At 42.0% G+C, this 26,406-nt stretch overlaps 1 protein-coding gene across 21 annotated transcripts in view; it reads right to left on the bottom strand.

The window, feature by feature from the left end:
• Nucleotides 1–5,686: 5,686 nt before the first annotated feature.
• LOC106573836 (kinesin-like protein KIF1A) overlaps nt 5,687–26,406 on the bottom strand; it is a 152,579-nt gene continuing 131,859 nt past the window's right edge. For 13 of the 21 annotated variants that reach the window (XM_045697435.1, XM_045697441.1, XM_045697438.1 and 10 more), the window contains 12 exons: nt 23,318–23,341; nt 21,716–21,830; nt 20,745–20,878; nt 20,521–20,582; nt 20,135–20,280; nt 18,376–18,561; nt 18,093–18,164; nt 17,808–17,932; nt 16,577–16,735; nt 15,719–15,911; nt 14,081–14,199; nt 5,687–11,696 (listed from right to left, as the gene is read on the bottom strand). In XM_045697435.1, the coding sequence (XP_045553391.1) occupies nt 11,654–11,696; nt 14,081–14,199; nt 15,719–15,911; nt 16,577–16,735; nt 17,808–17,932; nt 18,093–18,164; nt 18,376–18,561; nt 20,135–20,280; nt 20,521–20,582; nt 20,745–20,878; nt 21,716–21,830; nt 23,318–23,341 (1,378 nt within the window). In that variant the 3' untranslated portion in view covers nt 5,687–11,653. The remainder of the gene's footprint in view (nt 11,697–14,080; nt 14,200–15,718; nt 15,912–16,576; nt 16,736–17,807; nt 17,933–18,092; nt 18,165–18,375; nt 18,562–20,134; nt 20,281–20,520; nt 20,583–20,744; nt 20,879–21,715; nt 21,831–23,317; nt 23,342–26,406) is intronic. The other 8 variants (XM_045697440.1, XM_045697442.1, XM_045697448.1 and 5 more) reach the window with 1 other exon arrangement.

The raw sequence follows: 26,406 nt of genomic DNA, 5'->3' as shown, positions 1-26,406 counted from the left end.
ACCACCAGAGGGTGAATGTAATCACATTGCAAATGTACAAAGCATCACCAATCACGACGTGGACTTTTCTCCTAAACGGAAAAGACTTCGAAGACGAAACTTGGTGAGCATAGGTTTGGCATAATGGGCAGTTGGCCCCAAACAAGACGGAGTCAAGGCCTCAACGCTTTTTGAGTTAAGGCCATTTTTCTGGGATTAAAGGTAAAAAACTAAAATAGAGCGCTAATTTGACCACTTCACGTCAAAGTATATGAACCTACGGTGTCAGGAAAAAAATAACCAGACATTTATTTATCGTAATTTAAGAGAAATCGTACAATGTACAATTGGTGATGTTCAAAAAAAGTTACAGATCCAGTTGCAGCGTGTTCAGATGAATCCGTTAAGGCGGGTTTCGGAGCTCTGCGAGATTTCTGTGATTTTCTGTGATTTTCTGAAATAACACACACCCATTCAACCCTCTGTAAATAAGTCAGTTCTTAACGTAAAGGCTTAAAACTCAATATTCTATAAGAGCCTAACCCAAGGAGGATATGTGTTCACTTTCAGCTTCCTGTGTCAACCAGAAGTGCCTTGAAATGGTGTCATAGGGGCTGTTTCGAAGGGATCTTTTCAAAACTTCATATGTGTGATTAGGCAACCCGCATGAACTGTAAATCAGTCATTTCTCCCAACAGATGTCAAAGAAAAGCTCTCTCTCACACACACACACACACACACACACACACACACACACACACACACACACACAGCAAGGATGGAGTGACAGAGTGCGGTGCTTAAAGACACACAGAGCCTGCAATGGCATTACCATAATCTCTAGGCAGTGCCAAGTTCAACGAGATGCCCCGCTTGACTGTGGCTCGCTCGGTCTGAGCGCAGCGAACGTGAAAAAAAGTAGGCCCAAAATGAAGCCTGGCCCTAAATTTCAAGTGCTTTTGGGGGACAGCGGCAGAACCGTTAGGGTTAGAAGCACAATTCAACCTCAGGAATGTTCCTGAGGTCCTCCCGATCTGTGCAAGCCTAACCTTGACCATGTGGCATTAACCCTTAACCTGTTGGGGGTAGGGGGCAGTATTTACACGGCCGGATAAAAAACTTACCCGATTTAATCTGGTTACTTCTCCTGCCCAGTAACTAGAATATGCATATAATTATTGGCTTTGGATAGAAAACACCCTAAAGTTTCTAAAACTGTTTGAATGGTGTCTGTGAGTATAACAGAACTCATATGGCAGGCCAAAACCTGAGAAGATTCCATGCAGGAAGTGGCCTGTCTGACAAGTGGTGTTTCATCTTGGCTCTTTTTATTGAAGACTGAGGATCTTTGCTCTAACGTGACACTTCCTACGGCTCCCATAGGCTCTCAGAGCCCGGGAAAAAGCTGAACGATATCGAGGCAGGCTCTGTCTGAAACACATTATCGCTTTTGGCAAGTGGCCGCTCAGAGTACTATGGGCTTAGGCGCGTGCCCGAGTCGACCGAATGCTTTATTTTCTTTCGTCTGTTTACCTAAACGCAGATTCCCGGTCGGAATATTATCGCTTTTTTTATGAGAAAAATGGCATAAAAATTGATTTTAAACAGCGGTTGACATGCTTCGAAGTACGGTAATGGAATACTTAGAATTTTTTTGTCACGAATTGCGCCATGCTCGTCACCCTTATTTACCCTTTCGGATAGTGTCTTGAACGCACGAACAAAACGCCGCTGTTTGGATATAACTATGGATTATTTTGAACCAAACCAACATTTGTTATTGAAGTAGAAGTCCTGGGAGTGCATTCTGACGAAGACAGCAAAGGTAATAACATTTTTCTTATAGTAAATGTGACTTTTCTGAGTGCTAAACTTGCTGGGTGTCTAAATAGCTAGCCCTGTGATGCCGGGCTATCTAGTGTTTTCACCGAAAAGCTATTTTAAAATCGGACATATCGAGTGCATAGAGGAGTTCTGTATCTATAATTCTTAAAATAATTGTTATGCTTTTTGTGAACGTTTATCGTGAGTAATTTAGTAAATTCACCGGCAGTGTTCGGTGGGAATGCTAGTCACATGCTAGTCACATGCTAATGTAAAAAGCAGTTTTTTTTATATAAATATGAACTTGATTGAACAAAACATGCATGTATTGTATAACATAATGTCCTAGGGTTGTCATCTGATGAAGATCATCAAAGGTTAGTGCTGCATTTAGCTGTGGTTTGGGTTTATGTGACATTATATGCTAGCTTGAAAAATGGGTGTCTGATTATTTCTGGCTGGGTACTCTGCTGACATAATCTAATGTTTTGCTTTCGTTGTAAAGCCTTTTTGAAATCGGACAGTGTGGTTAGATTAACGAGAGTCTTGTCTTTAAAATGGTGTAAAATAGTCATATGTTTGAAAAATTGAAGTTTTTGCATTTTTGAGGTTTTTGAATAACGCGCCACGGGATTACACTGGCTGTTACGTAGGTGGGACGATTTGGTGCCACCTATCCTAGAGAGGTTTTAACTAATTATGTGACTACTGAAGGTAACTGGTTGCACCAGATCGTATTTAGGGGCTTCATAGCAAAGGGGGTGAATACATATGCACGCACCACTTTTCTGAAACAATGCTATTACCACTAATGCTAACTAACACAATGCTATTACCACTAATGCTAACTAACACGATGCTATTACCACTAATGCTAACTAACACGATGCTATTACCACTAATGCTAACTAACACGATGCTATTACCACTAATGCTAACTAACACGATGCTATTACCACTAATGCTAACTAACACGATGCTATTACCACTAATGCTAACTAACACGATGCTATTACCACTAATGCTAACTAACACGATGCTATTACCACTAATGCTAACTAACATGATGCTATTACCACAAATGCTAACTAACACGATGCTATTACCACTAATGCTAACTAACACGATGCTATTACCACTAATGCTAACTAACACGATGCTATTACCACTAATGCTAACTAACACGATGCTATTACCACTAATGCTAACTAACACGATGCTATTACCACTAATGCTAACTAACACGATGCTATTACCACTAATGCTATCTAACACGATGCTATTACCACTGAATCTAACTAACACAATGCTATTACCACTAATGCTAACTAACACGATGCTATTATTCTCCTTCCAGACTCACATCAATCATCTCCAATCTAAAGTTAAATCTAGAATTGGCTTCCTATTTCGCAACAAAGCATCCTTCACTCATGCTGCCAAACATACCCTCGTAAAACTGACCTTCCTGCCTATCCTCGACTTCGGCGATGTCATTTACAAAATAGCCTCCAATACCCTACTCAACAAGCTGGATGCAGTCTATCACAGTGCCATCCGTTTTGTCACCAAAGCCCCATATACCACCCACCACTGCGACCTGTACGCTCTCGTTGGCTGGCCTTCGCTTCATAATCGTCGCCAAACACATTGGCTCCAGGTCATCTACAAGACCCTGCTAGGTAAAGTCCCCCCTTATCTCCGCTCACTGGTCACCATAGCAGCACCCACCTGTAGCACGCGCTCCAGCAGGTATATCTCTCTGGTCACCCCTAAAGCCAACTCCTCCTTTGGTCGTCTCTCCTTCCAGTTCTCTGCTGCCAATGACTGGAACGAACTACAAAAATCTCTGAAACTGGAAACACTTATCTCCCTCACTAGCTTTAAGCACCAGCTATCAGAGCAGCTCCCAGATCACTGTACCTGTACATAGCTCATCTATAATTTAGCCCAAACTACTACCTCTTCCCCTACTGTATTTATTTATTTTATTTATTATTTTGCTCCTTTGCACCATATTATTTATATTTTAACTTTGAACTTTCTTCAAATTATAATTCTACCATTCCAGTGTTTTACTTGCTATACTTTATTTACTTTGCCACCATGGCCTTTTTTTGCCTTTACCTCCCTTATCTCACATCATTTGCTCACATTGTATATAGTCTCATTTTTGTCTACTGTATCATTGATTGTATGTTGTTTTACTCCATGTGTAACTCTGTGTTTTTGTATGTTGTCGAACTGCTTTGCTTTATCTTGGCCAGGTCGCAATTGTAAATGAGAACTTGTTCTCAACTTGCCTACCTGGTTAAATAAAGGTGAAAAATTTACCACTAATGTTAACTAACACAATGCTATTACCACTAATGTTAACTAAAACGATGCTATTACCACTAATGCTAACTAACACAACGTTATTACCATTAATGCTAACTAACACGATGCTATTACCACTAATGCTAACTAGCACGATGCTATTACCACTAAATCTAACTAACACAATGCGTGTACCACTAATGTTAACTAACACAATGCTATTACCACTAATGCTAACTAGCACAATGCTTTTTTTAATTTTTTGGAAACAAGTTATTTTTTCATTTCACTTCACCAATTTGGACTATTTTGTGTATGTCCATTACATGAAATCCAAATAAAAATTCATTTAAATTACAGATCGTAATGCAATAAAATAGGAAAAACGCCAAAGGCGATGAATACTTTTGCAAGGCACTGTATGTGCTTTCAGTTCATCCCATTTATTTTTCCAGCGATTGTACTAGCTAGCAGGACGGAAGGCAAAGGCAGATTAGCCACTCGTCGCCTGATCTTCACAAGGCACCCTGATCTTTTTCCGCAAAAATTTTCAGTTTCCTTCTCCAGTGAATGACGGGGATCTGGGCCTGGTCGAGTGTCTGTAGTATATCCCTCCTGTCCGACGCGTTGAAGAAAATCTCTTTGTCTAATCTGAGGTGAGGAATCGCAGTTCTGATGTCCAGAAGCTCTTTTCTGTCATAAGAGATGGTAGCAGCAACATTATGTACAAAACAAGTTACGACCAACGCGAAAAAACAAACAAAATAGCACGGTTGGTTAAGAACCAATAAGACGACCTCGCGGGTGGTGCAGTGGTCTAAGGCTGTGCCACCAGAGACTCTGGGTTCGAGCCCAGGCTCTGTCGCAGCCGGCCGCAACCGGGAGGTCCATGGGGCGACGCACAATTGGCCCAGCATCCTCCGGGTTAGGGAGGGTTTGGCCGGCAGGTATGTCCTTATCTCATCGCGCACTGTGGCAGGCCGGGCGCAGTGCACGCTGGCCAGGTGTACGGTGTTTCCTCCGACACATCGGTGTGCGGCTGGCTTCCGGGTTGGATGTGAGTTGTGTCAAGAAGCAGTGCGGATCGGTTGGGTTGTGTTTCGGACCACGTGTAACCGATGTGAAATGGCTAGTTAGTTAGCGGTGGTGCGCGCTAATAGCGTTTCAATCGGTGACGTCACCCGCTCTGAGACTTGAAGTAGGCTTGCCCCTTGCGTTGCAAGGGCCGCGGCTTTTGTGGCGCGATGGGTAACGATGCTTCGTGGGGTGTCAGTTGTTGATGTGTGCAAGGGTCCCTGGTTCGAGCCCGGGTTGAGGCGAAGAGAGGGACGGAACCTACACTGTTACACACGCATGGCTCTTGACCTCTCCCGAGTCCGTATGGGAGTTGCAGCGATGAGACAAGACTGTAACTACTACCAATTGGATACCATGAAATTGGGGAGAAAAAAATAAAATAAATAAAAGAGCCAATGAGACTGCAGCCTTCTGACGCCATCATACATATGGCTCAGGGTAGGCCTATAAACCTCAGCACACAGTAAAACAAGATCAACATGACATGTATATTTTGGTAGTGTTGCATCATTTCCACATTTATTTAACATCTGTGTTTAGTGTACACAAACTTTTTTGACGCTTAACTCCAACACTCAAATAGAGACATTGATTTAACTACTACCCATTTAAGATGGTGTTTAAATAGGTTACAGCTGCATAATACACTGCTCACAGCAATCATGTTTGTTTATATACAATGCAAAATAACTTGAAGAAAAAAAAAATAGAAAAATGCTTTTAATGGGTGCAGTTTGACAGAGCTAAAGAAAAAAACATCAGTTACTACATATAAAAGCACAATAAATTAAGACAATAGGTTATAAATCTAGAAGCTGCTTTGTGAAGGCTGTTCGGATACGATAGTGTCCGGGTGATGGTACAGTAGATGTTAGGATACGATAGTGTGTTCGGGTGATGGTACAGTAGATGTTAGGATACGATAGTGTCAGGATGATGGTACAGTAGATGTTAGGATACGATAGTGTCAGGATGATGGTACAGTAGATGTTAGGATACGATAGTGTGTTCGGGTGATGGTACAGTAGATGTTAGGATACGATAGTGTGTTCGGGTGATGGTACAGTAGATGTTAGGATACGATAGTGTCAGGATGATGGTACAGTAGATGTTAGGATACGATAGTGTCAGGATGATGGTACAGTAGATGTTAGGATACGATAGTGTCAGGATGATGGTACAGTAGATGTTAGGATACGATAGTGTCAGGATGATGGTACAGTAGATGTTAGGATACGATAGTGTGTTCGGGTGATGGTACAGTAGATGTTAGGATACGATAGTGTCAGGATGATGGTACAGTAGATGTTAGGATACGATAGTGTGTCCGGGTGATGGTACAGTAGATGTTAGGATACGATAGTGTGTTCGGGTGATGGTACAGTAGATGTTAGGATACGATAGTGTCAGGATGATGGTACAGTAGATGTTTGTGGACAGACAGGTAAATAGGAGTGACAGGCAGGGAAATAGGAGTGACAGGCAGTGAAATAGGAGTGACAGACAGTGAAATAGGAGTGACAGGCAGGGAAATAGGAGTGACAGGCAGGGAAATAGGAGTGACAGGCAGTGAAATAGGAGTGACAGGCAGGGAAATAGGAGTGACAGGCAGGGAAATAGGAGTGACAGGCAGGGAAATAGGAGTGACAGGCAGTGAAATAGGAGTGACAGGCAGGGAAATAGGAGTGACAGACAGGGAAATAGGAGTGACAGGCAGGGAAATAGGAGTGACAGGCAGGGAAATAGGAGTAACAGACAGTGCCAAATGGCTCTGGTCAAGATCAGTGTGCTATATAGGGAACCATTTGGGAAGCACCCGCAGTCTACATGATGTCATGTCTACATGTCTACATAGAACAGGCCAAGTGAATACATCTCCTCTGGAGTAAAGGTCTAGAATGTCCTATAAAGTGTAATGCCCTAATATTGTAAACTGGGAAAGAGACAACCAAAACCAGAAACATACTCACTGCAATCAAATCAAATATTAAAAGCTTGATATAATAATTTACATTCTACAGGACTGTATGTGAGATTTCAGTGACTATTTGGTTTTTCCTGATTGAATCAATCGAACAAGACCCATTAGTACAGGGTAAGCCTCTGACCCGTTGGTACAGGCCTCTGACCCGTTGGTACAGGCCTCTGACCCGTTGGTACAGACCTCTGACCCATTGGTACAGGCCTCTGACCTATTGGTACAGGCCTCTGACCCGTTGGTACAGGCCTCTGACCCGTTGGTACAGGCCTCTGACCCGTTGGTACAGGCCTCTGACCCGTTGCTACAGGCCTCTGACCCGTTGGTACAGGCCTCTGACGATCTTTATACCGTAAAGATAATATGTTTAGAAATGGAATATGCCAGCTCATTGTCACTGGATTTAAGTGAATGATACAATTCAAGTTCATACACTCATAGTCATCTCCAAACAGACATGACGTATACTAGTCTGCTGGACAAACTGCCAGATGGAGAAATTCCAAATGGCACCCTATTCCCTATGTAGTGCACTAGTTTTTATCAGGACCCATAGTGCTCCTATAGGGCTCTGGTAAAAAAAAAAATTATGCACTTTATATGGGAATAGGGTGCTATTTTGGACAGAGCAATGATGCTATGACGGGCAGATGTACAGAGAACAACAATACAGCAGAATGAGACATGAAGAGTCAAAGCAGCTGGTGACTGCAGATATACTGTATGACTGAAAACAGAGGCACCACATCATGTTCCATGTGCAAATCCTTCTTCAGAAACACCGTTTTTTTTAAAAATCTGATCCCCAGTGTGCTAGAAAAATGGTTAAGCTTGTTTTCATTGACATTATTCTATTCACAATGCAAAAAAGGACCGTTCTGTCTGTTTCTCATATTGGGTTTGAATTAGAATTTATTATTAGATTATTTCATTGTCATTTCCAATATATTCACAATCTCTCTAGCTGATCAAATATTGTGGCATGAGCAAAGTGAGATCGCAGGTCAGGTACAAAACTTAAAAAAATCTATCTACGTGATGATGATGGTTAAATTCAAGTAATGTAGAAGCGGGCTCTGTATCAGTGTTGTTATTGGGGGAAACGGGCCCTGTATCAGTGTTGTTATTGGGGGAAACGGGCCCTGTATCAGTGTTGTTATTGGGGGAAGCTGGCCCTGTATCAGTGTTGTTATTGGGGGAAACGGGCTCTGTATCAGTGTTGTTATTGGGGGAAGCTGGCCCTGTATCAGTGTTGTTATTGGGGGAAACGGGCCCTGTATCAGTGTTGTTATTGGTGGAAACGGCCCTGTATCAGTGTTGTTATAGGGGGAAGCTGGCTCTGTATCAGTGTTATTATTGGTGGAAGCTGGCCCTGTATCAGTGTTGTTATTTGGGGAAGCTGGCCCTGTATCAGTGTTGTTATTGGGGGAAGCTGGCCCTGTATCAGTGTTGTTATTGGTGGAAACGGGCCCTGTATCAGTGTTGTTATTGGGGGAAGCTGGCCCTGTATCAGTGTTGTTATTGGGGGAAACGGGCCCTGTATCAGTGTTGTTATTGGGGGAAACGGGCTCTGTATCAGTGTTGTTATTGGGGGAAGCTGGCTCTGTATCAGTGTTGTTATTGGGGGAAGCTGGCTCTGTATCAGTGTTGTTATTGGGGGAAGCTGGCCCTGTATCAGTGTTGTTATTGGGGGAAGCTGGCCCTGTATCAGTGTTGTTATTGGGGGAAACGGGCCCTGTATCAGTGTTGTTATTGGGGGAAACGGGCTCTGTATCAGTGTTGTTATTGGGGGAAGCTGGCTCTGTATCAGTGTTGTTATTGGGGGAAGCTGGCCCTGTATCAGTGTTGTTATTGGGGGAAACGGGCCCTGTATCAGTGTTGTTATTGGTGGAAGCTGGCCCTGTATCAGTGTTGTTATTTGGGGGAAACGGGCCCTCCATCAGTGTTGTTATTTGGGGGAAACGGGCCCTCCATCAGTGTTGTTATTTGGGGAAACGGGCCCTCCATCAGTGTTGTTATTTGGGGGAAACGGGCCCTCCATCAGTGTTGTTATTTGGGGGGTAGCACTATTCACTATCCAGAGTAAGGAGGGGGGGTCATAGGTCATGTTATCAAAAAGTTAGAGGAACTGATAATAAAAAGTGCTGTGTGCAGAAGTTGCACTATAACTATTTTAAAAATATAATTGTCTTTGTAAATAAATACATGCAGAAATCAATGATAATGTTGTTAAATATATAAATATAACCTCAACTTAATAAAATAAAAATCTGACTCAGATATTAATTAAGGTTAAATTTGGAGGATTTTCATAAATGATGTAGTCAGAGCTAGTGTAGATCGTCTACTGAGAGTAGCTACAGAGATGTAGCTGAACCATCGTGTGGTTTTTTTACTAGAAAACCAGTGTGAACATGTGAACATTTGATCGATGCCAACCCTTCTCTCGTTGCCAGGCTGTGGATGCATCCCAATTGGCACACGATTGTCTGTATAGTGCACTGCATTTGACCAGAGCAACTATGAAAGAGACTCTGGGCCCTAATCAAAAGTAATGCACTATATAGGTAATAGAATGCAATTTTTTATTATTTTTATTTTTTAATTTAAACTTTATTTAACTTGGGGACACACCCTGTGTGTGTGTTAACGTCTCAAAACATATCAGGAGGAATAAGGAGATTAGATAGTGTCCTTGATTCATAAGGAGCTATTCTGTCTTTCCAACAGAGCTGAGATGGTATGGAAAGAGACAAGGGACAGAAGAGGTAATACACCCAAACACTGTCAACTGTCATTTTTTCACTCCTATATATTTTTTTTTTTTTGCAGAACTGAGGAAACCCTAATTTGGTAAAAATGTGTTGACTTTGAATACTAACCTGCTTGTTTAAACATTGTATAGAGTAACAATAAGACCAATACCACATATCTTGAATCAGTACTACTTACTTCTCTGTTTTGTTCTGTAAGGTAAGCTGACGTGCAACAATGTAGTCATTTATTTATTTTCATTTTTTTTATTTAACCTTATATTTAACTAGTAATGTGAACAGAAGCCCACAGTCAGGGCAACTTTAAAATGGAGCGATTTACTGTCAACGCTGCAGACATTGTTTTTATTTAATTTTTTTGTTCTTTCCTGAAGGAATACATGTGTTATTTAATAAGCTCAACGTGTTGCTGACGGCTACCATACAGTACATCATAACGCAAGTCTATAAAATAAGGAACTGGTAACTACCCCTCTCCGCCTCTCTCTTCCTCCGTTCCCTCGGCTCGGAACATTCTGCTAAAGTAAGGAGGTTTGGGCTCAGTCCCAAATTATACCTAATTCCTTACTTAGTGCACTACTTTAGACCAGAGCCTGCACCCTATTCCCTATGTAGTGCACTACTTTTGACCAGCCCTATAGGCCCTTCTTACAGTAACTATGTCCAGCCCTATAGGCCCTTCTTACAGTAGCTATGACCAGCCTTATAGGCCCTTCTTGCAGTAGCTATGACCAGCCTTATAGGCCCTTCTTACAGTAGCTATGACCAGCCCTATAGGCCCTTCTTACAGTGGCTATGACCAGCCTTATAGGCCCTTCTTAGAGTAGCTATGACCAGCCTTATAGGCTCTTCTTACAGTAGCTATGACCAGCCCTATAGGCCCTTCTTAAAGTAGCTATGACCAGCCCTATAGGCCCTTCTTACAGTGGCTATGACCAGCCTTATAGGCCCTTCTTAGAGTAGCTATGACCAGCCTTATAGGCTCTTCTTACAGTAGCTATGACCAGCCCTATAGGCCCTTCTTAGAGTAGCTATGACCGGCCTTATAGGCCCTTCTTACAGTAGCTATGACCAGCCCTATAGGCCCTTCTTACAGTGGCTATGACCAGCCTTATAGGCGCTTCTTAGAGTAGCTATGGCCAGCCTTATAGGCTCTTCTTACAGTAGCTATGACCAGCCCTATAGGCCCTTCTTAAAGTAGCTATGACCAGCCCTATAGGCCCTTCTTAAAGTAGCTATGACCAGCCCTATAGGCCCTTCTTACATTAACTATGACCGGCCTTATAGGCCCTTCTTACAGTAGCTATGACCAGCCTTATAGGCCCTTCTTACAGTAGCTATGACCAGCCTTGTAGGCCCTGGTCAAAAGCAATGCACTATATAGAGAATAGGGTGGTATTTTGGCCTCAGCCTTGGAGAGGGGTTAAACCAGACAATAAGGCCAACACAGACAGACAGCGGTACAGGCCTGACAGACACACAATGATGACGGAGGCCTCAGGGCCTTAGATACGCTGGTGGTCAGCTTGGGATAAACTGGGCGTGTGCAGAAGGAGGAGGAGCAAGTTGGTTACTAGTGTAGGAGGAGGAGGAGGGGTGGGGGTTAAGGGGTCAGCACAGGAATAAAGAAGTAATAAGTCTGGGGTCTATATACAGGTTAGTCTTTTGGTGTTCTATTGTCTTGTCTATAAGACGTGTTGTTTCACATCCTCATCTGTCCAGCTCTTCTTCTGGAGAGTTTGGATCTGACAGAAACAAGAGGGAGAGAATATATATTCATTAAAACAATGACTCAAAAGGTTTACATTGCACATGTCATTTAGCAGACTCTCTGATCCAGAGTCACTACAGTAGAGTCATTTAGCAGACTCTGATCCAGAGACACTATAGTTAGTCAGTCACTTAGCTGAAGCTCTGATCCAGAGTCTTACAGTAGTGAGTCATTTAGCAGACTCTCTGATCCAGAGAGACTTACATTAGTGAGTCATTTAACAGACTCTCTGATCCAGAGAGTCTTACAGTAGTGAGTCATTTAGCAGACTCTCTGATCCATAGAGACTTACAGTAGTGAGTCATTTAACAGACTCTCTGATCCAGAGAGACTTACAGTAGTGAGTCATTTCGCAGACTCTCTGATCCATAGAGACTTACAGCAGTGAGTCATTTAACAGACTCTGATCCAGAGAGACTTACAGTAGTGAGTCATTTAGCAGACACTCTGATCCATAGAGACTTACAGTAGTGAGTCATTTAAAACCTGTTAGGGCTAGGGGGCAGCATTGACACGGCTGGATAAAAAACATACCCGATTTAATCTGGTTACCACTCCTACTCAGTAACTAGAATATGCATATACTTATTACATATGGATAGAAAACACCCTAAATTTTCTAAAACTGTTTGAATGGTGTCTGTGAGTATAACAGAACTCAAATGGCAGGTCAAAACCTGAGAGATTCCTTTACAGGAAGTGGCCTGTCTGACCATTTCTGGAACTTCTTTGCCATCTCTATCATTTACTAAGGATCTCTGCTCTAACGTGACACTTCCCACGTCGTCCATAGGCTCTCATAGCCCGGGAAAAAAGAGAATGTCGTCATTCCAGCCCCAGGCTGAAACACATTATCGCCTTTCTCAAGTGGCCCATCAAGAGACACTAGCTTATGCGCGTGACCCCGACCGCCCCCGCCTTTGGGATTTTTTTCCTCTGTTTGCCGAAAAGGAGATTCCCTGTCGGAATTTTACCGCTTTTCTACGAGAAAAATGACGTAAAAATTGATTTTAAACAGCGGTTGACATGCTTCGACGTACGGCAATTGAATACTTTGAATTTTATTGTCGGGAATTGCGCCAAGCGCGACACTTCTTTACTATTTCGGATAGTGTCTGGAGCATACGAACAAAACGCCGCTATTCGGATATAACGATGGATTATTTTGGACCAAACCAACATTTGTTATTGAAGTAGACGTCCTGGGTGTGCATTCTGACGAAGACAACAAAAGGTAATGACATTTTTATAATAGTAAATATGATTATGGTGAGTGCTAAACTTGCCGGGTGTCTAAATAAGCGAGCCCGTGATGCCTGGGCTATATACTTAGAATATTGCAAAATGTGCTTTCACCAAAAAGCTATTTTAAAATCGGACATATCGAGTGCATAGAGGAGGTCTGTATCTATAATTCTTAAAATAATTGTTATGCTTTTTGTGAACGTTTATCGTGAGTAATTTAGTAAAATGTTAGCGAATTCCCCGTAAGTTTGCGGGGGTATGCTAGTTCTGAACGTCACATGCTAATGTAAAAAGCTGGTTTTTGATATAAATATGAACTTGATTGAACAAAACATGCATGTATTGTATAACATAATGTCCTAGGGTTGTCATCTGATGAAGATCATCAAAGGTGAGTGCTGCATTTAGCTGTCTTCTGGGTTTTGGTGACATTATATGCTGGCTTGAAAAATGGGTGTCTGATTATTTCTGGCTTGGTACTCTGCTGACATAATCTAATGTTTTGCTTTCGTTGTAAAGCCTTTTTGAAATCGGACAGTGTGGTTAGATTAACGAGAGTCTTATCTTTAAATGGCTGTAAAATAGTCATATGTTTGAGAAATTGAAGTAATAGGATTTTGAAGATTTTGAAAATCGCGCCACAGGCTGGCAGTGGATGTTACGTAGGTGGGACGAATTCGTCCCGCCGGTCACATAGAGGTTAACAGACTCTCTGATCCAGAGAGACTTACAGTAGTGAGTCATTTAGCAGACACTCTGATCCATAGAGACTTACAGCAGTGAGTCATTTAACAGACTCTCTGATCCAGAGAGACTTACAGTAGTGAGTCATTTAGCAGACTCTCTGATCCACAGAGACTTACAGTAGTGAGTCATTTAGCAGACGTTCTTATCCACAGAGACTTACAGTAGTGAGTCATTTAGCAGACGTTCTTATCCAGGGCAACTTCCAATCAGTGCATTCCACTAACGCAGGTAAAACAACCACATACGATCATTTATCACTGTAAAGTAAAACCTAGGCCTGCTTCAAACCAGCCGGTATGTGGGAAAAACCATCGCTATTAAAACTAGAGGGACCATCAACGGATCTAAGTGTGTCAGCCATGTTACCTGATGGATCCGGCCAGGAGAGGGTTAAATGCATAGAGCCAGTCGTGCATCTCCTTGTCGTTGCTGGCTTGTAGCAGTATCCCGCGGTGCTCAGTACACACAGCAAACGCGTTTGGTGTCTGGGGATAAACACACAGAGAAAGTACAGTAGTGATTAAAACCAGCCAGCTTCTGAAGGAAAGCTTCTCTTTGAGGTTTTTTTTTCCCCACGGGGAGGAAAAAACATGTGTCTTTTCAAATAGTATAGATATGCTTAACAGAGTGTACAAAACATTAGGTACACCTTCCTAATATTGACTTGCACCCCCCTTTTGTCCTCAGAACAGCCTCAATTCAATCAGGGCATGGAATCTACAAGGTGTCGACAGCGTTCAACAGGGATGCTGGTCCATGTTGACTCCAATGCTTCCCCACAGTTGTGTCAAGTTGGCTGGATGTCCTTTGGGTGGTGGACCATTCTTGATACACACAGGAAACTGTTGAGTGTGAAAAACCCAGCAGCGTTGCAGTTCTTGACACAAACCGTTGCCCCTGGTACCTACTACCATACCCCGTTCAAAGGCACTTACATTTTTTATCTTGCCCGTTCACCCTCTGAATGGCACACATACACAGTCCATGTCTCAATTGTCTCAAGGCTTAAAAATCCTTCTTTAACCCGTCTCCTCCCCTTCATCTACACTGATTGAAGTGGATTTAACAGGTGACATCAATAAGGGATCATAGCTTTCACCTGGATTCACCTGATCAGTCTATGGTCATGGAAAGAACAGGTGTTCCTAATGTTTTGTACACTCAGTGTGTGTGTGTCAAGTAAAAGAGGACATGAGATGGTGTTCATGGTAGTAGTTCATCTGACGTTGGTTAACCTGTCAAAGACCATGTCAGGCACAGAGCACCTACTGGGATCAGCTAAATACTGAGCAGACATGACTTCGTTTTTTTGCATTATAAAAAGGTTACCAACACTGAGTATGGCCTGCTGACTTAGAATTTAGAAATGTATTGGGCATGCAGTCTAAGTGATTGGAACAAGGCCTACTGTAGGCGTCCTCAGGTAAAATGTGTGTAAAGGTGGGTCGGCAGGTAAAGGTGTGTAAAGGTGTGTTGGCAGGTAAAGCGTGTAAAGGTGTGTCGGCAGATAAAATGTGTGTAAAGTTGTGTCGGCAGGTAAAGGTGTGTCGGCAGGTAAAATGTGTGTAAAGGTGTGTCGGCAGGTAAAGGTGTGTCGGCAGGTAAAATGTGTGTAAAGGTGTGTCGGCAGGTAAAGGTGTGTCGGCAGGTAAAATGTGTGTAAAGGTGTGTCGGCAGGTAAATGTGTGTCGGCAGGTAAATGTGTGTCGGCAGGTAAAGGTGTGTCGGCAGGTAAAATGTGTGTAAAGGTGTGTCGGCAGGTAAAGGTGTGTCGGTAGGTAAAGGTGTGTCGGCAGGTAAAATGTGTGTAAAGGTGTGTCGGCAGGTAAAGGTCTGTCGGCAGGTAAAGGTGTGTCGGCAGGTAAAGGTGTGTCGGCAGGTAAAGGTGTGTCGGCAGGTAAAGGTGTGTAAAGGTGTGTTGTCAGGTAAAGATGTCAGGTAAAGTTATGTAAGGGTGTGTCGGCAAGCAAAGGCGTCAGGTAAAGGTGTGCAAAGGTGATGTACCTTAAGCATGGCCTGCTGGTCCTCGCTGTACTCGACATGGGCAGAGGAGAGGTTGAGGATGGCTCTCTCCACGCTGTCTCTCTCTGTATTGTAGATGTAGACGTACGGACGTCTCACCACCACATAACGCTTCACCCAGCCGTTGGTATGAGGCTCCAGGAAATGCAGGTAACCCTTCTTTGACACGATGGGGCTGGAAGAAAGACCAAGTACACTACACGTGTAACTACACTTGACGAGATCCAATCTAGAAGGCACAAGACTCACGTTGAAATAAGAGTAGCCAAGCTTAACCTAGAGTATTAATGCTGACCAGAAACCCTGTTTGTTCTGCCAGAAGAATCAAGATCAACACTCAAAATGCTAACGAAGGCTGGTGTTGAAGAAATTCTAAATTCAATGAATTATTTTCAGTGTGAGCAGGTGTTATTTTTTCCAGCTGATATGCCTTTCCAACGCTGTACCCATTAAGGACTGTTGAGTTGAGAACTCCTGTTATTAACTCAGACGGGTACTCTAAATGATTGTTACTGTATTTGATTTGGTCAGTTCCACCACTTTTAATGATAAACCTCTGGAGCCATAAAACACTGACTCAGTCAGTCAGTCAGTCAGTCAGTCAGTCAATCAATCGGCAGGTAGCCTAGTGGTTAGAGCATTGGACTTGTAACCGAAAGGTTGCAAGATTGAATCCCTGACCTGACAAGGTATAAATCTGTCGATCTGCCCCTGAACAAGGCAGTTAACCCACTGTTCCTGGGCTGTCATTGAAAATAAGAATTTGTTCTTATTAACTGACTTGCCTAGTTAAATAAAGGGGGAAAAAAATACAAAAAATCAATCTCTGGAGCCACTCACCTGACCCGGATCTCCTGGATGTCTGGTACGAAGCGGCGTTCCCTAGGCTTAACCTCCGGGGCTGTGACCCCACTGGGGCCAGGGGATATCTTGACCTCTCCGTCCCGCTGTGAGCAGTCAGGGTTGGGGCTGGCGCAGCGGGAACGAGGCATGGGTGTTCTGGGGTTGGGGGGGGCGGACAGATAGAGAAAGGAGATTAGATGAGTAAGAAGGAGCACATGCAGGAACGGCTAAGATGGGACGGCTAAGATGGGGCTCGAAGCACCGTCGCCAGGTAGGTACATGTGGTTCGGGGTTGGGAGCATTAACGCTACACCAGACCCCAGTTCAGTCTGTCTTTGGACCATAGTTCAGTGTTGCTGAAGCAGCCATGTCCAGACCTTGGGACTATAAAGGTTCTATCTGCAACAACAGAAAGATGATTCTCAAGATAATTGGCTTTACATTTCTGAAACCGTGGTTGGTTTGAAGGGTGTCAGTAATTCTTATCTTGTATTCTTTTTAACTTAACAACATGAATTGTGGTATTTAGCAGTGGTGTAAAGTACTTAAATACAAATAATTGAAAGTACTACTTAATAAGTACTTTTTTGCGGGGAGGGGATCTGTATTTTACTTTACTATTTATATTACGTGACAACTTTTACTTTTACTTCACTACATTCCTAAAGAAAAGTATGTACTTTTTACACCATACATTTTCCCTGACACCCAAAAGTACTCATTACAGAATGCTTATCAGGACAGAAAAACTGTCTAATTCGAGCACATATCAACAGAGAACATCCCTGGTCATCCCTACTGCCTCTGATCTGGAGGACTCACTAAACACACATGCTTCGTTTGTAAATTATGTCTGAGTGTTGGAGTGTTCCCCTGGCTATCTGTATATAAATAAAAACAAGAAAAATGTGCTGTCTGGTTTGAAATAATTTATACTTAAATTTTTTTTATACTTCAGTATATTTTAGCAATTACATGTACTTTTAATACTTACTTTCGATACTTAAAACCAAATACTTTTACACTTTTACTGGGTGACTTTCACTTTTAATTGAGTCATTTTCTATTAACGTATCTTTACCTTGACTCAAGTACTTGGGTACTTTTTCCACCACTGGTATTCAGAGTATATATATATAAGTAAAGAACATTGAACAAAACAAGGCTAATAACTAAATTCTGTTTGTGTCATGTCAAGAGTGCCTCTTACGAGAGTGTTATTACTGACCTGAGCCCTTCGGACTTGGGGTAGCATCCCTCCACCAGTGAGGGGCATGTCGAGGAGGGGGTGAGGATGTTGAGGGCCGTGGCAGAGGTCGACTCCCTCAGCAGAGTCACTGACATCTCAGACAGCTAGAAACACAATCACAAAAACAGCATGTCTAGAAAAAGCTCACTGAGAACAATGAAAACATGTCATTTACCTACTCATAGTTTCCTCAAATCGAAGTAACTTCAAACAGGATACAGACATGAAAACCATCATAGTAAAGTAGCATAGGAGGAAGCCTACCTTGCTTTCACTGGCGCTGACACACACGTGGCTGTACTCTCTGTTGAAGGAGTGGGTGAGCAGCCGAAGACACTGGTAGAGAAGAGATTGAGAGTGCTTTACGTTTCAGAGCAAGAGGCTTTACAAAAAATGTTTACTCAGAGATGTTTAATAAAGACAAAGGCTTAACTGGGCACACGTACAACATTTAAAAAAGGGACACTCGAGCAAGAATGTGAATATTCGAGTAACAATAATAACTAACTTCGAATAAGTTTTTAACGAAAGACAGACAGACACTGACCTTAATGGCTAGCTCCCTCTGCCTCTCATTGGGGGCATCTACGGTGGGACTGAGGCCGAGACCCTCAGAGGGTTGAGGGGACTCACTCTGCTCCTCACCTACACAGGACAACAACCCCTCCTGACCCAGCAGCAGGGTGGACTCTAATTTCTCCCTCAGGAGCAGGCGGTGTCTCGTCTTCTCCACCTGTAGAGAACCAACAAGAACAAAACATCATTAGTAATAAAACTGCCGGGATATGAATCCGGGTCTCCCACAGGGGAAACATGACATCTTGACCATTAGACAGAGAGGAAATAGAACAGATGTCCGCCTTCCTCGACCTGGACAAGAGCAACCTGGACGCTGTTCATTGACTACAGCTTCAACAACATAGTACCACGCAAGCTCATCACTAGTCTCAGGGCCCTGGGACTTAACCCCTCCCTGTGCAACTTGGACCTAGACTCTGTACCGGTACCCCCTGTATATAGCCTTCACATTGACTCTGTACCAGTAACCCCTGAATATAGCCTCCACATTGACTCTGTACCGGTACCCCCTGTATATAGCCTCCAAATTGACTCTGTACCGTAACACACTGTATATAGTCTCCACATTGACTCAGTCCCAGTACCCCCTGTATATAACCTCCACATTGACTCTGTACCGGTACCCCCTGTATATAGCCTCCACATTGACTCTGTACCGGTACCCCCTGTATATAGCCTCCACATTGACTCTGTACCGTAACAACCTGTATATAGCCTCCACATTGACTCTGTACCGTAACAACCTGTATATAGCCTCCACATTGACTCTGTACCGTAACACCCTGTATATAGCCTCCACATTGACTCTGTACCGTAACACCCTGTATATAGCCTCCACATTGACTCTGTACCGTAACACCCTGTATATAGCCTCCACATTGACTCTGTACCGTAACACCCTGTATATAGCCTCCACATTGACTCTGTACCGTAACACCCTGTATATAGCCTCCACATTGACTCTGTACCGGTACCCCCTGTATGTAGCCTCCACATTGACTCTGTACCGTAACAACCTGTATATAGCCTCCACATTGACTCTGTACCGTACCACCCTGTATATAGCCTCCACATTGACTCTGTACCGTAACACCCTGTATATAGCCTCGTCATTTTCTTGTGTTACTTTTTGATCATTATTTTTTTCTTTAATTTCTTTAGTAAATATTTTATTAAATCTATTTCAGGAGCTGCATTGTTGGTTAAAGGGCTTGTAAGTCAGCATTTCACGGTGAGGTCTACACCTGTTCGGCGCATATTCGGCGTGTTTGATTCTTTTTTCTGTATTTCATTTTCAATACATTTGCAAAAAAATGTCTAAAAACATGTTTTGACTTTGTCATTATGGTTTATTGTGTATAGATGGATGAGAAAACAATTTTATTTAATCAATTTTGAATTCAGGCTGTAACACAACAACATGTGGAATAAGCCCAGGAGTATGAATATTTTGTGAAGGCTCTGTATCGGGTGTAGGTTGTTACATTTACATTTTAGTCATTTAGCAGACGCTCTTATCCAGAGCGACTTACAGTAGTGAATGCATACATTTCATACATTTTCATTTCATGCATTTTTTTTTTTTTGTACTGGCCCCCGTGGGAATTGAACCCACAACCCTGGTGTTGCAAACACCATGCTGGCGTTGTAAACACCATGCTCTACCAACTGAGCCACAGGGAAGACTACACTGAGGTGTCCAGCACTGAGGTTGTAGTACCACATACCTCCTGCAGGAGGCTGAGTTTCTCCAGCTCCCACTGGTGGTCCAGGATGAGGCTGTCACTGCGAGGCCTCCACCCAGCCAGGTTCTCCTCCCCGCGGACGTACGCCACCGAGGTGTCCAGCACCCGTCGACGTCTCCTCTGCATACCTGAGGGTCAGGAAAAGTCAAGGGTGAAGGGGGGAAGGAGTGATACAGCTTAATTGAGGGGATCTGTTTGAGCAAGGCAAGGCGGAATCATTCATCTTGATCACATAATGAGTAGCTTTTCAGGATGCTAGGTGATTTGTGGATCAGTCATTCTTTGCCGTCTGACTGCAATGTTGTCAATCTCAAATACACACACAGATACACAGACAGTGAGGAGAGGCAATGGAAAAAGTGTCTCACCTGGACTCCCATGATCGGCCAGGTGACATAGGCTGACCTCGTACACACCTGTCACCCGGTTACTGCAGAGAGAGAGAGAGAGAGAGAGAAAGACCGATAACAGACACAGCAAAGGGGGTTGTTTCCATTGTTTCCATTGTTTCCAATGATTTCAATGTCATCTTTCAGGAATGCAACAGAAGCAAAGAATGTTTCTGTTAATAATAATGAGATGTTCAACTCACCCCTCCACTGCCCTCAGGCTTCCTGTGCCAAACAGGTTTCGGATGGAGCGGGAGGCCGGGAGTTTAGCGTCTCGAGAGTAGAACACCATGCAGAAATCTTTGGTTATGACTGTTGGCTGGGTGCAGTTCTCCATCTAAAGAAAGGAAAAGGTTTTAATGCTCATCTCTCTGCTTCTTAGATCATAACGTCAGATACAGTCAGTAAGTCCAGATACAGTCAGTAAGTCCAGATACAGTCAGTTAAGTCCAGATACAGTCAGTGAAGTCCAGATACAGTCAGTGAAGTCCAGATACAGTCAGTGAAGTCCAGATACAGAAGGGATCATTTTGGATAGTACTGTAAGTACTGTAAGTGAATAACATTTCTGATTACAGTTACAGTTATTGTAGTCTTCCGGAGAGGTCAGCAGTCTGACAGAGTGGAGCCTTAACTCCTGCTAATGCAGTTATACAGTATCTCCAGTATCTCCAGATTCAGATAAACCAACATGGTTATGTACAGTTTAAACAGTCTGAAAGTTTGATCGTGTGAAGAAAAAAAAAAAACAGTTGTGGTTCCATTGTTCTAAAATCCGAAACGCAACTGACAAAATCAGTCAATATGAGAATAAGACTCTCAGCTGATTTTCTCAGCTGGTCTTTGTGGATTCAGTGTTACATATAGATAGTCAGGAAGGATCACGTAGAGAGGTACAGTATAACTGTAGAACTATATGTGTGTGTGCCTCTGTGGCTCAGTTGGTAGAGGGTGGTACTTGCAACGTCACGGGTTCGATTCCCACTTGAGCAACACATATGAAAGTCGATTTGGATTAAAAGCGCCTGATAAATGGAATACAGTATATAGTTGTATATATAAATGGAATATATTGTATTATTAACTGTATAATGTTTTACCTCTAGGTAGGCCGACAAGGTCATTTATATAACACTATATACAACTATATACTGTATGTAACTATATATGTTACCTCTAGGTAGGCCGACAAGGTCATGTAGATTTTCTCCCCGTAAGGAGTGACCCGGTTCAGGAGGAGGGAGTTATGCATGGCGCTGTCCCAGGCAGCCTCGAAGCGATAGAATGTCCTGATGGAGGGAGGAGAGGAGTTAACCATGCAGAGAGAGATCCTTGTCTGAACGCTAAACACATAGTGGTCTCTGGTCTGTCTGTCTCTGATAAACACTACTTCCAAACAGATTATAAAACCTACTCTATTGTTTTTCTGAAAAGTCGTGTTGGTACATGTTACAAATATCTGAAAACGGTTTACTTTATTGAGCTAATAGAGGATATATTGTAACAATTTAGAGGTATTCTTAGGAACAGCTACAAGTTATTGCTACTGTATGTCTGATGTAATAGCATTGTGCTAGTTAGCATTAGTGGTAATAGCATTGTGTTAGTTAACATTAGTGGTTATAGCATCATGTTAGTTAGCATTAGTGGTAATAGCCTCGTGTTAGTTAGCATTAGTGGTAATAGCATCGTGTTAGTTAGCATTAGTGGTAATAGCATCGTGTTAGTTAGCATTAGTGGTAATAGCATCGTGCTAGTTAGATTTAGTGGTAATAGCATCGTGTTAGTTAGCATTAGTGGTAATAGCATCGTGTTAGTTAGCATTAGTGGTAATAGCATCGTGCTAGTTAGCATTAGTGGTAATAGCATCGTGCTAGTTAGCATTAGTGGTACTAGCATCGTGCTAGTTAGCATTAGTGGTACTAGCATCGTGCTAGTTAGCATTAGTGGTAATAGCATCGTGCTAGTTAGCATTAGTGGTAATAGCGTCGTGTTAGTTAGCATTAATGGTAATAACGTCGTGTTAGTTAGCATTAATGGTAATAACGTTGTGTTAGTTAGCATTAGTGGTAATAGCATTGTGTTAGTTAGCATTAGTGGTAATAGCATTGTGTTAGTTAGCATTAGTGGTAATAGCATCGTGTTAGTTAGCATTAGTGGTAATAGCATCGTTTTAGTTAACATTAGTGGTAATAGCATTGTGTTAGTTAGCATTAGTGGTAATAGCATTGTTTTAGTTAGCATTAGTGGTAATAGCATTGTGTTAGTTAGCATTAGTGGTAATAGCATCATGTTAGTTAGCATTAGTGGTAATAGCATCGTTTTAGTTAACTTTAGTGGTAAAAGCATTACATTAGTTAGCATTAGTGGTAATAGCATTGTGTTAGTTAGCATTAGTGGTAATAACGTTGTGTTAATTAGCATTAGCTTACAGAAGAAAAACCAAACCCTGATCCTCCTATCTATTATAGACATTTTCTGTGTTTAAATGCTACTGAGGGAAGGTATTGTTTGATTGCAAGATTAAAATAACAACATCGTTTTTTTTTGTTTTTTTTAAAGACACACATCCAATAAAGACATTTGGGGATAAAGACAGTAAATAGCATGCAACAGAACCCTTCAGACGTGGGTCATCTCACAATACCATGAGGAACGATGACTTGATCAGCACAGAACAAAAGAAAGGGTGATGAGAGACCAACAGATGAGAGGAGAGGAGGGGAAGAAATGATAGGAGACAGGGACAAAACAGGACAGGGATGAGGAGAAATACCTATGGTCTATTCCCAAGGAGATGCTTTGAGAAGGGAGGAAAGAGAACCGGGAAAACAATGAAAGGTGAGAGTCAGGAAGAGAGTCTGGTGTGGTTGTGAGCATTGTTGTGATCGAGAGTGACAGGACAGGTGTTTCCCCCTAGCCTGGAATCAGAGCTGTTTGTGCCGTCTTGTCAACTGGGACCAGACTATATTTCCCCTCCATTACTTACAATATGTTGCTCTCCTGACCACAATCATGATCAGTGTGTGAACTCAATCAGTGAACACATCTGATTTCAACACCAGAACACTGTACATCTTGTCTGTTCTAGAACAGCTTAATAACAATGGACCGATATACCCACAGGGATGCAATATTACTTCTGTCTCCTACGGAATTCTGTGGATGTGTTCTATGGAATTCTGTGGATGTGTTCTATAGAATTCTGTGGATGTGTTCTATAGAATTAGGTGAATGTATTCTATGGAATTCTGTGGAAAGAACCCTCAGGATCGGTATCATGATATCTACACTCAGTTTAGTTGTCATCCACCTCATCTCAACCCCATAGAGATACATAAACATTACAGTGCTCTATCTAATTATGTGATCTAGCCCTCCAGTTGTAATCTATAGGGGTAGTAAGTTACATCTCCCAGTTCTCATCCAATGGTGAGAGGTTCAATATAATATACTCCTATGTTGTATATCATTTTGTAGATAACACATGCAGATCCATGTCCTCATGCTATTTACCCCGTAGAGACACATACTGTATAGAATACACAGATAGGGTTATATTTAATTCTGTGATCTACCTCTCTAGTTTTCATCTGTCGGAAGTACCTTCTTGTTCTCATTGAACGGTGAAGCTATTAGTATAGACAGCAGGCACAGATCCCGTATCCTCATGCTATCTATCCCAGATATACACTACCGTTCAAAAGTTTTTTGGGACCTTGTCCTTGTCCTTGTTTTTGAAAGAAAAACAAAATTTTTTGTCCATTAAAATAACATAAAATGGATCAGAAATACAGCGTAGACATTGTTAATGTTGCAAATTACTATTGTAGCTGGAAACGGCAGATTTTTTAATGGAATATCTACATCGGCGTACAGAGGCCCGTTATCAGTAATCATCAAACCTGTGTTCCAATGGCTCGTTGTGTTAGCTAATCCAAGTGTATCATTTTAAAAGGCTAATTGATCATTAGAAAACCTTTTTGCAATTATGTTAGCACAGCTGAAAACTGAACAGCGCAAACTTGCTTATTTACCCATTATTTCAAACAAAAAATTGTGTTACTGTCACGCCCTGACCTTAGAGTTCTTATTTATTCTCTATGTTTGGTTAGGTCAGGGTGCGACTTGGGTGGGAATATCTATGTTTTCTATTTCTTTGTTTTTGAGCCGAGTGTGGTTCCCAATCAGAGGCAGCTGTCTATCGTTGTCTCTGATTGGGAATCATACTTAGGCAGCCTGTTTTCCACCTGAGTTTTGTGGGAGGTTATTTTCTGTTTAGCTTATGTGCCTGACGGAACTGTGCGTTTTCGTTTTTCCCTTTTGTTATTTTGTTTGTGTGTTTCTTGAAAATAAATATCATGAACACTTACCACGCTGCGCTTTGGTCCACTTCTTCAACTACAAACAACGAGCGTTACAGTTACAGCCTGAATTCAATATGGATTAACTAAATAAATGTCTCACCCATCTACACACAGCACCTCATAATGACAAAGCTAATTTTTTTCTAATTTATTGAACCTAAAATACAGAAATATCTAATTTACATAAGTATTCACACCCCTGAGTCAATACTTTGTACAAGAACAGCTGTGAGTTTTTCTGGGTAAGTGCTTTCAACACCTGGATTATGCAACATTTTCCCATTCTTTTCAAAATTCTTCAAGTCTGTCAAATTGGACGTTGATCACTGCTAGACCACATTTTCAGGTCTTGCCATAGATTTTCAAGTAGATTTAAGTCAAAACTGTAACTTGGCCACTCAGGAACATTCACTGTCTTCTTGGTAAGCAACTCCAGTGTAGATTTGGTCTTGTGTTTTAGGTTATTGTCCTGCTGAAAAGTGTCTGGTGGAAAGCAGACTGAACCAGGTTTTTCTCTAGGATGTTGCCTGTGCTTCATCGCTCAGTGTCTGTTGGGAAGCAGACTGAACCAGGTTTTACTCTAGGATTTCGTCTGTGCTTTGCTCCTTTCCGTTTCTTTTTATCCTGAAAAACTCCCCAGTCCTTCATGATGACAAGCATACCCATAACATGATGCAGCCAACACTATACTTGAAAATATCGACAGTGGTACTCAGTGATGTGTTGTATTGGATTTGCCCCAAATGTAATACTTTGTATTCAGGACAAAAAGTGAATTGCTTTGCCATTTTTATTGCATTATTACTAGAGTGCCTTGTTGCAAACAGGATGCATTTTTTTGAATATTTGTATTATTCTGTACAGGCTTCCTTCTTTTACTTCTGTCAATTAGGTTAGTATTATGGCGTAACTACCATGTTGTTGAGCCATCCTCAGTTTTCTCCTATCACATCCATTAAACTCTGTAATTGTTTTAAAGTCACCATTGGCCTCACAGTGAAATCCTTGAGCGGTTTCCTTCCTCTTCGGCAACTGAGGAAGGAGGCCTGTATCTTTGTAGTGACTGGGTGTATTGATACACCATCCAAAGTGTAATTAATAACTTCACCATGCTCAAAGGGATATTCAATGTCTGCTTTTTTTTTTACCCATCTACCAATAGGTGCCCTTCTTTGTGAGGCTTTGGAAAACCTCCCTGGTCTTTGTGGTTGAATCTGTGTTTTAAATTCACTGCTCTACTGAGGGACTTTACAGATAACGTTATGTGTGGGGTACAGAGATGAGGTAGTCATTCAAAGATCAATTTAAACACCATTATTGTCCATACAACTTATTAAGCACATTTTTACTCCTGAAGTTATTTAGTCTTGCCATAACAAAGGGTTGAATACTTATTGACTCAAGACATTTCAGATTTTCATTTTTTTATTAATTTGTAAAAATTAAAAAAAAATAAAAATATGTAATTCCACTTTGACATTATCAGGTATTGTGTGTA

The sequence above is a fragment of the Salmo salar genome, chromosome ssa16 (genome assembly GCF_905237065.1).
Source record: "Salmo salar chromosome ssa16, Ssal_v3.1, whole genome shotgun sequence".
NCBI lineage: Eukaryota > Metazoa > Chordata > Actinopteri > Salmoniformes > Salmonidae > Salmo > Salmo salar.
The sequence above is the reverse complement of the archived record's forward strand: the minus strand, read 5'-3'. Positions and strand labels throughout refer to the sequence as shown.